At 33.1% G+C, this 14,689-nt stretch overlaps 1 protein-coding gene across 1 annotated transcript in view; it reads right to left on the reverse strand.

Annotated features, from left to right (window-relative positions):
* The window catches only part of LOC148614083 (organic cation transporter protein-like), an 18,385-nt gene extending 4,644 nt beyond the window's left edge, over positions 1-13,741 (reverse strand). The window contains exons 1-7 of the mRNA XM_088587904.1: positions 13,494-13,741; positions 8,760-9,006; positions 8,235-8,338; positions 6,698-6,852; positions 1,664-1,832; positions 1,139-1,351; positions 47-273 (exon numbers count right to left, since the gene is read on the reverse strand). Coding sequence (XP_088444030.1) covers positions 47-273; positions 1,139-1,351; positions 1,664-1,832; positions 6,698-6,852; positions 8,235-8,338; positions 8,760-9,006; positions 13,494-13,636 — 1,258 coding nt within the window. The 5' untranslated portion in view covers positions 13,637-13,741. The remainder of the gene's footprint in view (positions 1-46; positions 274-1,138; positions 1,352-1,663; positions 1,833-6,697; positions 6,853-8,234; positions 8,339-8,759; positions 9,007-13,493) is intronic.
* Between the last annotated feature and the right edge of the window lie 948 nt (positions 13,742-14,689).

The following is a 14,689-nucleotide window of genomic DNA, read 5'->3' on the forward strand; positions in this document are numbered from 1 at the left end:
ACATCAAACCAAACCAAACTAACTAGTCTCTTTACCAGATACTGACCTTCTCCCCCAAAAACTATTGTAAATATTGTTGCCAAGCAACAGCCTCCACCAATCACCATTGCCAATAAATGACATATTTTCCTGCCAATTCGGTCTAGAAAAAAGATAGCCAATGTATACGCTGGAAATTCTACCAGACCAGATATGAAAAAATTCATGTAGAAATCTCCGCCCAAATTCCCCGTGTTTAGTGACAGTCCGTAGTATGTCATGCTCACGACCATCCTGTAATGAACACCAAAGATGAAAATTAAATATCATATTTTGATTTGAGTATACAGCATTTCAACGCCTAGGGGTTAAATTGTTAGTACACAAGATATGGAGCAGTCCTCATAATGCGAATTTAATTTTTGACCATAGAAGCACTGAGAGCCAGATTACAGTCTGATAGAAAGTTAACTTACAATATCAAGGGCAATACAAAGCAAGGATCATTATTTCAGTTTCGTATCTTTTACAGCAGTCTGAAAATAAATTCTAGTTGCTTAGTTTAACTGTAAAAGGCATCATTTAAAAAAAATATCAATATTTTCAACTTCGTTACACATGTCTCATATATATTAAATGGTAATCAATACAGATAACACAATCTTAAAAGCACTGAGATCCTGATTTCAGTCTGACAGGACGCTAAATTCTGCGGAACTCTTGGATCTCGAAATGTATTTAAGCTAAAATAGCCAATAATTCCAAATGAGAAAACCAACATCTAATATATGTACATGATTTAAATAGTTCCGTATATTCTTCATTAAAAACAACGTTTGTGAAAGTTTTAACTGCAACCTTTATAAAAAATGCATCATTCGAATTTGGGCCCGTAAGCCTTTACTTTATTAATCGTTTAAATTAGAAACTTTCAATGAATTTAATATATAGAAAAATTCGACCACAGATAAGTCGTCTCAAATCTACAATGACGCAATTGAACTTCTGGTAAGTCTGATTATTATAAATACTGCCGTTCTCGCTTTTAACTTCGTCCATTACAGATTTTAGCTGCTTCTGGTATTATAAATAAACTACATATAACGGTTATTTCAACTAAGTATTTGTCGAAGTTATACTTATGTTAACCAAAACATACCAGTTGAAAAATATGACCAATGTTCGAACCAACAGGACTCTACTTGTGAAGAGATGTAATAGATGCCCTGTCGGAGGTTCCTCTAGGTCATGTTCCATAAATAGTTTATCCGGAAGTGTCACTTTGTTCACTTTTGCGGCTTTTCTAAGAATTACTTCCGCTTCGTCATGGCGACCTTGGTTGATGAGCCAGCGTGGAGATTCAGGAATAATTCTTTGAAAGAAAGAAAAAAATATTGATTTGTTAAAACAATCGTTTTAATTATTATTATTATTATTATTATTATTATTATTATTATTATTATATATTTCACATAATTATAACACAAACTGAAAATAACTTCGGAAATTAGTATTTATTTTAATGTTATTTTCTGATTTTTCTATATTTAAAAACGGCGATTTAACTAATTATTCCAGATACCTATAGTATTCTGATTGAATAAAATTACTTCTTCTTTCAACTTCCTTCTGCTTTCATTGTGATTATAGTTACTGTAACATTAACAAGATAAAAATGACTTACGGCCACATCAAAAAGAAAAGAATCATGGGTGCTCCAAACACCAGTTCAATATAAAACCAATCTCTCAGTAAGTAAGCTACTCCGGCAAGTATAACTAAACCCGCGGCAAAGAAGTACTCTATCACAATACCAGCCAAGTTTCTTTTTGATGGCCCAACAAGTTCCATTCCTAGGAAATTATATTTATGTCATTTAGGTAAGAAAAAGCACGGAAACACATCTATACACCTTTAATGGTATCTTTCTACATAAGAAATGTTGTTTAAAGGATTTTAAAACTGTGCAACACCATGTACATAAAACCATACCATTTTTATTGTGTGTGTGTGTGTGTGTGTCTATTCTATTCTATTTTTTTTGTCAAGGAAGGCTATTTATGGCCTGAACTTGACTTAGAGATCGTCGGCAAGTGGGGTTCAACCGGAAGTGGGATATTGCCATATGGAACCGCCTAAATATCCCGCGGTCTGTTCTCTTTACCCTCCCCCTTTTCCACCTTGCTAAGTTTACGTTACTGTATCGCTCCGCCGCCAATCATTCAATTATCCACATTCCCGTGTCAAGTTTAATATGTGACGCTTTATTTTTCGTAAGAGATGGAAGTATTTTGACATTACAGCTTTTGTTATATTTGTTGAATTGCAATATTTCTATGATTATGTGCTTATTTTAAACTATTTGAATCTTGTCTTAGCGAGCAGGACTATTTTTCTAATTGACCTGAAGCAGGTTAAACACGGTAGCTCCAATAACCGAAAACATGCCTCTTTTCCGAAAAATACATGAAAAAACCGAAAACCGGGTGTATACATTTGAAAACCTCAATAAAATACGTGTTTTTGTTGTACAATTGTTTCTTACATTGTTTAAACATACAAGTATGAATTTTGTTTTCGTGAAAAAAATTGTTTTATGTATATTTCAACACTTTCTAACTACCCAACGAGAGTCTCTAATAATCAATATGGCGTCGGAAGGACACGTGACTAATTTCATTATATTTACAGACTTTCGATAGGTAGCTAGAAAGTGTTGGAATATTAATAAAAAAAAACTTATTTGCAACTGTGTTTAAATAACACAGTGAGCAATTATACCACCCAAAAACGTGTTTTATTGACAGAGGTTTTCGAGTTTTCAATATGGTTTTCGGGTTTTGGTTATTCGAGCTACCCGGTCTAACATTCACAAGAAGATGTCGGAAGTTTTTAATTACAGATCTTTGGACCTGCAATGTACATTCTTTGAGTTGTTAGTATATTGTTAATGTCTACGATTACAAGATGGGTCATGCAGGTTTAGTGTATTTTTTTTGTCAATCTTACCAAGGAGTTAAATATGGACTACTATATATCATACCTATGAAAATCCTTGATCTTACTCTTTTATTGAGAATGTCGGGAGCTTCTAATAACGGATTTTCGGAGCTGCAGTGTACGCTTTTTGTGATGTACAAACATGTATTTATAGTTTTCATGTTTATGATTACAGTGAGGGTGCAAGGGGTTGACATCCCTCCTTTTTATGAGAAAATTTGCAATTTTCATGTGTAAAATTTACACCCCCTTTTTCTGAGGAACTCAAAAAGCTGCCACCCCTCATTTTCAATATGTGTGGATCCGCCCCTACCAGATGGACATAAACAATGTCTGTTTCAAAGGTAAGAATGAAGTCATGTGACAAAGAAAAAAGGGGAGCAATTAAAATCTAATCTGAATTATATTTGGATGAAATGAGGTCACGTGGCATATTTATCGCATTCAGCATTTGATCTTGATTCATCGAAAAGTGGGGTGCCAAGTAAAAATTAAAGGGGATGCCAAGTAAAAATTAAGTATTTATATGTAGCCAAACAAACTTTCAGAGCATAAAGAGCCCCGCTTATGACATTCCTTCTCACACCCCTAGACATATATCGCATATCCTATATCACACCCCTAAATCACAAGCCTATTTCGCGTATCCCTAGACCTATATAGCATATCGTATATCACACCCTTAGACCTACATGTATATCGCATTCCTTATATCTCACCCTTAGACCTATATGGCATATTGTATATCACACCCTTAGCCCTACATGTATATCGCATTCCCTATATCTCACCCTTAGACCTATATGGCATATTGTATATCACACCCTTAGCCCTACATGTATATCGCATTCCCTATATCTCACCCTTAGACCTATATAGCATATTGTATATCACACCCTTAGCCCTACATGTATATCGCATTCCCTATATCTCACCCTTAGACCTATATAGCATATTGTATATCACACCCTTAGCCCTACATGTATATCGCATTCCCTATATCTCACCCTTAGACCTATATAGCATATTGTATATCACACCTTTAGACCTACATGTATATCGCATAACCTATATTCCACCGCTGGACTATATCGCACCTTAAGACATGCATATATACATCATATACTGTATATTACTCCCCTAGACCTACTTGTATACAGCATACCCTATATCTCACCCCTACACCTATTTGGCATGCCATATATCAAACTGTTAGACCTTTATTGCATATCCTATATCACATTTCTAGACCTACATTGCATACCCTATATCACACATCTAGACCTATATTGCATACCCCATATCACACCTCTAGACCTACATTGTATACCCTATATCACATCTGTAGACCTATATTTCATACATTACATCACACCCTACACAGTACACACTTGAAGTGCAATTGAAATATATGGCCCTAAGTGGGTTTGACATAGGAGTCTTGTGTTGATACCGCATGTGATACAGATTTTGGCATGCAATATTCAGTATGGAATGTAAATGTGTATTATATTCATATACATGTAAGTCATAACTTATTATCAATGTTGTTCTTTTTTAGTGCATTGTCAAGATATACCAGATACATTTATTTAGAATGCAGATCTTACAGTTATATACACTCAGGATTTTCATGACAAGTGAAAGACACAGTCAATCAGGTTAGAAATTCTGTGTCCATGATAGTGAATTGAAAATGTGATGGATATCAAGGCACCAAATTTAGACTTTTCCGGAACATTCATACATGTACAATATATTAGGTAAGTAAAGGTATGCATAAGTTTGTTCATATATTTCCAATGTACACAATGATTTAAAATTTTCAGGTGGTAGGTCTATTGTAAGCATTGCTAGTGTAGAACAGCTGTCACATTTCTTAGCAAAATTTGTAGTTTACTTTGTATGTCTGTGAACAGGAAATTTATACTGAAAACTACAGAAATACATATGCATGTACTCTAACTATGGTTACTGGCATATGCAGTACAGTATTAATTAAAGATTTCTTACTTGAAATTATGATATTTGTAATATAGTAATACACGTATCTAATTTGTTTTCTACTTTACAATGTGACATTAATTGCTCATAGATAAATCAACATTCAGGTATTGATCCAGAGATTTTGAAATGTAGGTCCAGACATCATTATAAATCATCAGGTAAACATTCCATTTTCTTATTTAGAAAACTTTTAGTACATGAAATGACTTTAATTTATTGTTTTAAACTCACCACTTCAAACCACTGTAATCATCTTCCTGGATCTTCATGTGGTTAAAACACGTGTATATTTTCATGCATTTACATTGTAACATTTTTTAAAGACACTGTTATTATTTTTCCTTGATTTCTATTCAGTGGTAATCCCTTTTGAAGTTTCACTAGATGTAGCGAGAAGAAAGCAAAAGCAAAATGCACTATTCTTGTGCTGGATCACTATTTAAGCATGAAACACAGTTCATGATTTTCAAGTGCTGGTACATGTCAACATCTCTTAATAAAAACTACAAATATGAAGACTCATATGATTGATTTCTTAGCACTTATTTGTTTGCAAAACATAAGAGTTACTTGTATTGTAATCTTATACATATTTGCGAAACAATCATGTTAAAAAAATGAAAGAAATGCATTATTGAAGGCAGACAGATATAAAACACTCTGCTTAAGCGCAATAATGATTCATCATAAAAATCGGTACTCATGGCCCATGAGTCACGGGGTATGTGTTCACTAGTAACCTATTTCTTGGAGAGTAGAAAAGATGGATTTTTATTCAAAGTGCATTTGTTAGAAAGACATCCTGTATTTACTTCATCTCTTTAACATTGGCTTTCCAACTTGATTGGAATCTTAAATTGCTAAAATATATGAGGTACACAATTTTTTTAGTTTAAAGATTTTTAAAGTGCATATTTGTTTTGATAACAAGAGTTTATATCCTTGTTGAATTAAAAAAAATCCTAGAGAAAGGTAATCATTTATTGTTAAAAAAAGGTGTATAGTTAGACATTTTCAACTCCGGGCCTAACCTAGACGACAATTTCAAGGACAAATTTTAGTAAATATTGTTTGAAAACTAATATTATTGACATATTTGTTCATGTAATCTATTACAAATCACTGTCAAAGTAAGCACAAACAAGGAGAAGTTTTTCGCTCATTTCTCTCTTTAGATTAGGACATTGGTTAACCCTCCCCTAGTCCATATGATTCATTTGTACTTCAAGCATCTCCATCCCGAAATTTCAAAGTGTGGATTCATTCTTACTTTGAAAATTCATCTTATTTTGATAGTGATTCCCAGTGGATATCATAATTTTGAAGAAATGCCAAAAGCAATAATAGAACAGAAGATCCATAAATACATTAATAAACAGTCAGTATTGATATGCATTTCATTAAAACAGGTGGTTACTCTTTAAAATGACTAAGTTTTTGATCGGTTTAATTAGCTTGTAATTTGGTTACATGACTTATTATGAGGCCTTCCTTGACTCACTGCCTCAGCATTTTGATTGGACTTGATTTGTGAGACTTGTGTATTTGTATACCATAACAGCCACGATATATATTCAACTATTAAAATATTTTGTGTCGGTAGTAATAATTACAAAAGCAAGTCTTATAATTTGACATTCGAAATAAAATCTAAATATTTGGAATGAAAAGTTTGTTTGGAAGTGAATTATATAAACTTTAATATTGTTACCTATGACAAATGCAGTCATGAAGATCCCTGCCATCGAAAAACCAACACAGAATCGGAAGGCTACAAACATTGTATACGACGTCGAGAACGACAACGCCACGGATGCTGCAGTGGCCAAAAGGAACGACAAAAATAAAGTTTTCTTTCTGCCAATCCTGAAATTATATAATTGCTCGAATTTATGAACCGATTTAGATGTTAAAAAGTATCTTTGTTGGGGTTAATAAGATAATTCTTCACTCTGGATATTTTTTAGTTTCCATTTTATGTACGAGTCATTTGCTTTTATATTTGACCAAAGGTCTATCAATGGTTTATTAATTTCCATGAATTAAGTTCATGACCTATCATTTTAAGCCTTCCCTATCCTCCTTTGATAATGTTGCTCATGAAGAAATTAAATACAATAGAAAGGTCAGAAAAATTTGCATTCATTATTCTGCTTTATAAAAGAGTTTTAAATACAATTAAAATTTTTGATGTTGCTTTAAACTCTTATAAAATATGTTGGTAATCCTTTTAAACCTATTCATGTTAGCTTTGTGTTTACATAGTACGTGTAAGTTCACTACGGTGGAAGATCCAGAAATTTCCGAACAGCTACTGGGTCCGATCTAGAGCCAGTCTGTAATTTTCTCATTCTCACGAAATAAATAAACCTGAGCCATTTTCATCATGATTCTGACCACAAGTATGGCCTATTAAAAAAATTGTTAAAACGGCCGAAATTTTCATTAGAATCTGTAGAAAAAGAAACCTTTTAAAGTTTCTGGTTTCAAAAATGCAATTTGTGAGAGAGAAAATAAGACAAATAGAGAAAAAGTACAAAAATAAGAAACGAAAGTCTTTAAAAATGCTCTGAATTGAACACTTTGAGTCAGAAACTTCCAAAGAAGCACCATTGCAACCATCTCTTTTTGCCTTAAATGATTTAAGAAAAAAGATCATTTGAAAGCGCAAGTGACTTTTAGGTTAAAGAAATGAAACAAACCAGTACACCGTAAGCAGCTTATTACGACTCTTTTTGATGTGGTATTCGTATCCTGACTAGATAGTCGCGCTCTGCATTCATTGTTAATGGGAAGGTTTTTAGTTAGACCTGACCCTGCCATATTTCTATGTTTTATGGTTTTATTTTGAATGAAATACTATTAAAATGTTATTTCTATGTTTCAATAATCGATTATTCTACTTTGTCAAAGGTCAGTTCGTATTGTTTTTCCCATGTTATAAAACCTAGCACTTTTCAATGAACAAAAAACCGGGAAAGTCATTTCCCAAAAGGATTGTCCAACTCCCTGTACCCTCCCCTTGATCCCCACTGAATTCGGAAATAACTATAAATATTTACTAATTTTATTTCAGTTACTGTATTTTGATAGAATATTCATTATATCATATTTTATTATTATTATATTATGTTTGTGGTTCATATTTCTTCTTTTGTAAATCGTAAATATAACAAGTTTGTTTATAATTTAAATACTATTGGTACATACATTTGTAACCATTTAAAAAATACATAAAATCAGCTCACTTGTCAGACAGTAGCCCTGTCCCAAATGCCCCAACCAACACTCCTCCAAAGAATAAGGTTTTCGCTTGTGTTGTGAGAGGGAAATCATCACACACCAAGTCCATCTTAAATAAGAAGGTATTACGCTACATGTACATTTAACTTTTAAAAATTAATATTGATAGATTGATTGATAGATTGTCTTTTATTAAAAGTGACAGATTAAAGTTCTTGACAAAAAGTTAAAAAAAGTACTACAAAATGTATTTTATTTCTTAAATATATTGCGTAACTAGCCAGTAGAATTTATTCTCAACAATACGAGAATAGACTAAATCGTACCTTGGCCAAAAATATATTAACAACAGATTAAATGCATATCAGGACGCACAATAATCGAACTTGACCAAGTCGGGTTACAGATTATTGTGATAAAGTTTGGAAAATGGTCAGGCAGATCTTAAATCATTACCCGAAAACCAACAAAGAACTATCATCAAATATCAAAGTTATTATCAAAACTTAAAAAGGCAAAAATCATTTTACCTTCGACGAAAATGTTGCTTTGAAGTCGACATCATCGTATACCCATTTATTACATTTGTATTTTGTGGCGTTTATTGGGTGGCTATCGTTGTCGAACTCAGTGAAGAGGTCGTCGAACCGATACAGGTGACATTCATCGTATTTCTTCTTGCCTTCCTTAGCGTCGGGTATGTAATGACTGATCAATAGACTGTGGTTTGCGTTTTGTGAGTGAAAAGTGTCGTTTTCATATCCTGGTATTGCGCATCTGGGAAAAAATGGAGGAAATAATAAATTTGTTCATATATGAAGTTCCTTGGTAGGTTGGAACAGTCTACAGATTATTATTATTATTATTACAACATTTATAGAGCGCATTATATAATTACTCTAAGCGCTTTACAAAAATACAACACATGCATACAAAATATATAGCAAATCACATTAAAGGAAGAACAAACAAATCTAATCTAACACTTGCATTAAAAAAATGATGATGAATTAAAATATTAATCTGATATTTGGCAAACATTTTTAAAAGTTAATAATGTAAAAACCGACCTGTAATTTAAAAACAAAGTTAACAGTTAAAATAAACCAAAATTTAAGAGCAATAATAAAATGGTCGAAAATATAATAAAAATATTACAGAATTGCAAGCAAAAATAAAAATAGAAATAATTTTTGGATTTATCAAAAATAAAATTATTTCGATATCACAGAAAAGAGAAAAAATATATATATATACATATCTACAAGCCTAAAAATAGGAATAAATAAAGTCAGTTCAATTTAAAAAAAAAACCATATCCATCACATACGGTTGATCTATACTAAAAGCAGCTGTCTAAAAGTAAGAAAAGCCAGTCTAAAAAGGTATGTTTTCAGGTCTTTCTTAAAAATGTCTAAAGAGGTACAATTTCTTATGGTTGAAGGTATATTGTTCCAAAGCATTGCTGCTGATTTGTCAAAGCGCCTATCACCGTACGTTTTTGTTCTTGTATCGTTCGGTACCTGAAGATGATTGCTGCATTGTGATCTTAAAGTTCTCGCAGGCCTATAGATTGAAATCAGTTCTTGTAAGTATACCGGGGCGTTAACTTGGAGAGCTTTAAACACATATAAAAGTATCTTATACTGACAGCGGTATTGAATCGGAAGCCAATGTAAAGACATCAATACAGGAATAATGTGTTCGTATTTCCTTTTCTTTGAAATGAGTCTTGCCGCTGAATTTTGAATTCGCTGTAATTTTGTGATGACACTAGTATTAACTCCATGTAGTAAGGCATTGCCGTAGTCCAGCCTTGATGTTACTAAAGAACAAATCAAAGTTTTACTCGCATCTTCGGAAATGTAAGGTTTTATACGTCCTATGTTGCGAATTTGATAAAAGCAAGCTTTACTGACGGCACTAGATTGTAGTTCCATGCTTAATGAGCGATCGAAAAATATGCCTAAGTTTTTCACACTTTGTACATCGCTAATATTATTTCCATCGAACGAGAGATCAAGATTTGATAACTTATTAAGCCTGTTTTTCGGTGCAAAGACGATCAGTTCAGTCTTGTTTTGGTTGAGTTTAAGGAGGTTAGAAACCATCCAAGCACTAATGTCGGAAAGGCAGTTTTCTAACCTAGTTGATATATCGGACCAGTCATCGAGAGGCTTAATCGCCAAGCACACTTGTGTGTCATCAGCGTAATAATGATGCAACATATTATGGCGTCTGCAGATTTCACCGACCGGTTTTGAGATTAAGCAGTAAAGTTTGGGTTCTAAAACGGAACCCTGGGGTACACCATATCGAAGACACTTATCGTCGGAAAGAGTAGATCCAATCGAAACATATTGAGTCATGTTCGTCAAGTAGGATTGTAACCACGATAAAGCTGTTCCAGATATTCCAAAGGAAAATTCGAGACGATTCATGAGAATATTATGGTCAATGACATCAAATGCCGCTGATAAATCTAGCATCAAAAGTGCGGTACAACAGTTTTTGTCAAGAGCAGACGTGATATCATGATGGACGCATAGAAGGGCGGTCTCAGTAAAGTGGAATTCTCGTTACGCTGATTGAACATCATCATATAAGGAATTCGATTTTAATTGACACTCAATTCTCGATGCAACAACTTTTTCGACTACAGATGAAGTTCCTTGGTAGGTTAGAACAGTTTACTGAACTGTGTCATATTCGTAGATATGTTTCCTTATTATTTTTATTTGATTAAAAAAACAGTGACAGGTTAACTCAAATAGTGAACGAAAAAAAAACTAGATAAGCAGGGGCATATTGAGAAATTAATGAAAAAGGTTCCGATCCAGAATTTTTTAATCGGGATACTAGGCTATTACTTGAACATTTTTGTTCAAATCTTGCTCGTTTTTTAAAAATCAAATTAAGGAGGAACTGTTCCAACCCCCGAAACTCTCCACTTCATCTTCAACTGTATTAGGGTAAAGACAAAACCCGGAGAGCAATTCTAGTCCGTATTATTGTGTATCAAGTAGATTGTTTTTATGTTCATACAATGTAGTTATTGTATATTATATCATTTTATTATTGTATATTATATCATTTTAGTATATATACAAATACATACTACATCGTTAATAAGTTACAGCGCTAGAGGAGGAATGACACGGCCAACGAAAGCTATATTTATATATAGCCAAGCTGGCCGAGGGGTCTAGGGCGCTGGATTTGGTGCAGGCGGTGTTGCTACGCATGTCACAGCGGTTCAAGTCCCGCGGAGGAAACGACCAAAAATTGCTTCACAAATTTGACAGTTCTTTGATGTTGGGAATTTTTCAGATCCTTCTATACTTACATTATCTTCCCTGTATCAATTTGATCCGATGGAGCAATGTATCGAATGGAGTCGTCACACTCTGCATTTCTTATCCGTAACTCACACACACATATATATATAGTCGGATGATCGAGACAAAAAGGGAAATTGAAAGAAAGACACAGACATAATTAATATATACCAACAGAATTGTCCGCGACAAGGAGGAAAATATAGTTTTAGTTGAGAATGAAGTATCTTTATGCACTATTTGTGTTGTCGGTAGGGTCGCAGTCACTTATTATACGCCCATACCCCACTTTCAAAATGGGAATATATTTATGATAGGGGTGTCCTTCCTTCCTTCTTTTCTTCATTTCGTTATGCAGAGGGGGCATCTCTTATCCGTAACTCCTCCTACACCGCTGAATGGAGTTCAGTGAAAGTTTATCAGAATCTTTATTACATATTTCCGTTGTCTTCCTTCCAATTTATGTATTGATCAGATTCAGTTTAAGGGTTTGAATTGGAATGGATTTTAATGAAACTTTCACAGAATCGTTATTACACATTCTTTGTATGCACCTTTTATTTAAATTTTGATCAGAATCAATTAGGTTTCACATAGAACATGAATTTTGTCATTTATGAATATGGGGACATTGGATGGGGTCTACTATCCGTTACTCTGCCTACACCACTGAATGGAGTTCAATGAAACTTTCACAGATATTTTATTTCATACTCCCATTGCGCACTGTCTATTTTAAATTTTGATCAGAATCACTTTTAGGTTTTCACGGAGCAAAAGGACTTTTTCAATGATAAATATGGGAACATGGGGGACCAATGCATTTCTTATCCGTAAATCACCCTACACAACTGAATGCAATTTTATGAAACTTTCATATTAGATCTTTGTTACATATTACACATTGTACCCTCTTATTTAGATTTTGTTCCAAGTCAATTTTGAGGTCCAAAGGTGCATGTTATCAAATGGGAGCGTGGGATTTCGATTTAATGAGCATTTCTGACTGTTTTTTCGTCTTTTTTTTCCCAAAAAATAAAGATCCTTATGAAACCTTAGTGCAAACAGAATATTAAAAAGAAGAGGGTAACTCGAGAGGAAAAATTAACTTAAGAAAAAGTTGAATTGCAGTAGAAAACTCACGACAAAACCATTTCGCAAAATTAAAGCACAATGAAGATAAAGCTGTTAAATTTCTGTATTGAAGGGTCATTTCATTCCATTTGTAACAAGTTCAGCGTTCTCCGTAGTTGTATTGAAAATGTCACTGGGGTCAATTTTCTTTATTTCTTATTGACATATCTGGGTTGGGTGGCCCGTTATCTTTTCATATAAAACAACAAAACATGGGGATAGTTTTTGAAAGAATATATAAATTATCCCAAGCTTGAGGTAAATGGTGATCGAGATTAAAATTGTGCAACGACTACTTGAAGATGATAGTTTATCTTTCACATACAGTGGTTTAAGATTATTTAGATAGCTTGCCTTTTTTCGACTCCTGTTCGAACAAGAAAAATCAAAAATAATCTATATTAATTTTGACTACTATGTCTTATCTCGTTATTCCATAAAAAAACATGTAAAAATATCTACTATATTATTTGGGCTGTCCATTCGCACAAACATTTTTTTTCTTTTTCTCTTCTTCATGAAATGAAATCCTATCTCGGATCTTAAAGATCTTAAATGTAAAATTGCGTATGGAATACATGTACCTGCAGATTAGTTTTTTATAAGAGCAAAAACAACAAAATAAGCACAAAATGTTATGGGGTAAGGAGAAAAAAAGAAAAACGTGTTTACAGCAGCTGCAGCAACAAAAAAACGAATATGATAGGTGTAGAAACGGAATGTTTACATGCAGAAGATTCAGACATTCTCAAGAAAGCATTTATAAATTTGTACTAACAAGATAATACACACCTATGATCTGGAATTCCAAGAAGAAATACGGATATCACCATAAAAACACCAGCACTTATTCCAGGCAGACAGAGCAAAAAATACAAGATTTTTTGGTAGAGTCCAAATTCTCCAATTTTTTCAAGAATTTCGTCGAAATGCATTGCTGGACTGTCCAAGGTATAAAATAATCGTCCCCCTTCTGTTAAGCCTACAGCTATGCCAACGATAGGTATAATACATCTACCTATTTTCTGTTATCTCAAAATGTCATCAAAGTATATCCACCTTAAATGGGTAGATGTATTATATATATATATATATATATCGTTTTCTGGCAAAGAAAACTGAAATGGATGCTTGGCTGACGTTATTAGTATCCTATATTTGATTCATATAATAACAAGTAAAGAGGATTTTTAACCAAAAAAATACATGTTATCCTGTTGATTTTGCATCTCGAATCGTAATTACTTTTGATAACATGTACTCTGACACCAATCTGTCATGTATAATTAATTCAATGTGAAATTCGGCGTATAAAACTGATTTCCCGGTTTTTTTCATCACTTAGATTCATGGTCATTCGGAAGTTGCTTTTTGTTCACGTGAGAAATTAGAGACACCGAAAGTCAAAAGTCAATTTCGTAGTTTTACCGCGGTCGGATAATAATTTATTAAACAATTTTGATTTTTATTTTCTTATGTAACTCATCATGATATTTGATAGTAGATAGTATTAGTAATGAATACTAAGTTAAACGAAAAAGATAAGAGCATCCAAACATTAATCAATATGATAATTACAATTAATTGATATAAAGGCACTTTTACTATTCACATGAAGTACGGGAACAAATCGATAAATTTTAGTGGACCAAAATACCACACGGCTGAATTTGGTGTCAGTTTGAAGGAAGTAAAATTACCTTCGACTAAGGTCTGTCGTACAGTGGTAGAAGTTTTCAGTGGTGCATTTTTCGAAAATTCAAAGGTCAAAGATCAACATTAAAAAAAATCGTTAATGTTTAAAATTTGTGCATTTTTGTCGTTTTCGTTCAATAAATTCAATTTATTCAATCAATCAATCCCTCCACCAGAAGACCAAAGCAATGTAAATATTCGATAAACAAAATTTAATGCAAAAATTGTCGATATTTTTGCTTAAAATATTTTGGTTTTGTATTTGTAATGCAATCAATGATAGTTCAATGAAT

The sequence above is a fragment of the Perna viridis genome, chromosome 6 (assembly GCF_037379345.1).
Source record: "Perna viridis isolate PV_CMFRI_1.1 ecotype Kerala chromosome 6, ASM3737934v1, whole genome shotgun sequence".
Classification (NCBI taxonomy): Eukaryota; Metazoa; Mollusca; class Bivalvia; order Mytilida; family Mytilidae; genus Perna; species Perna viridis.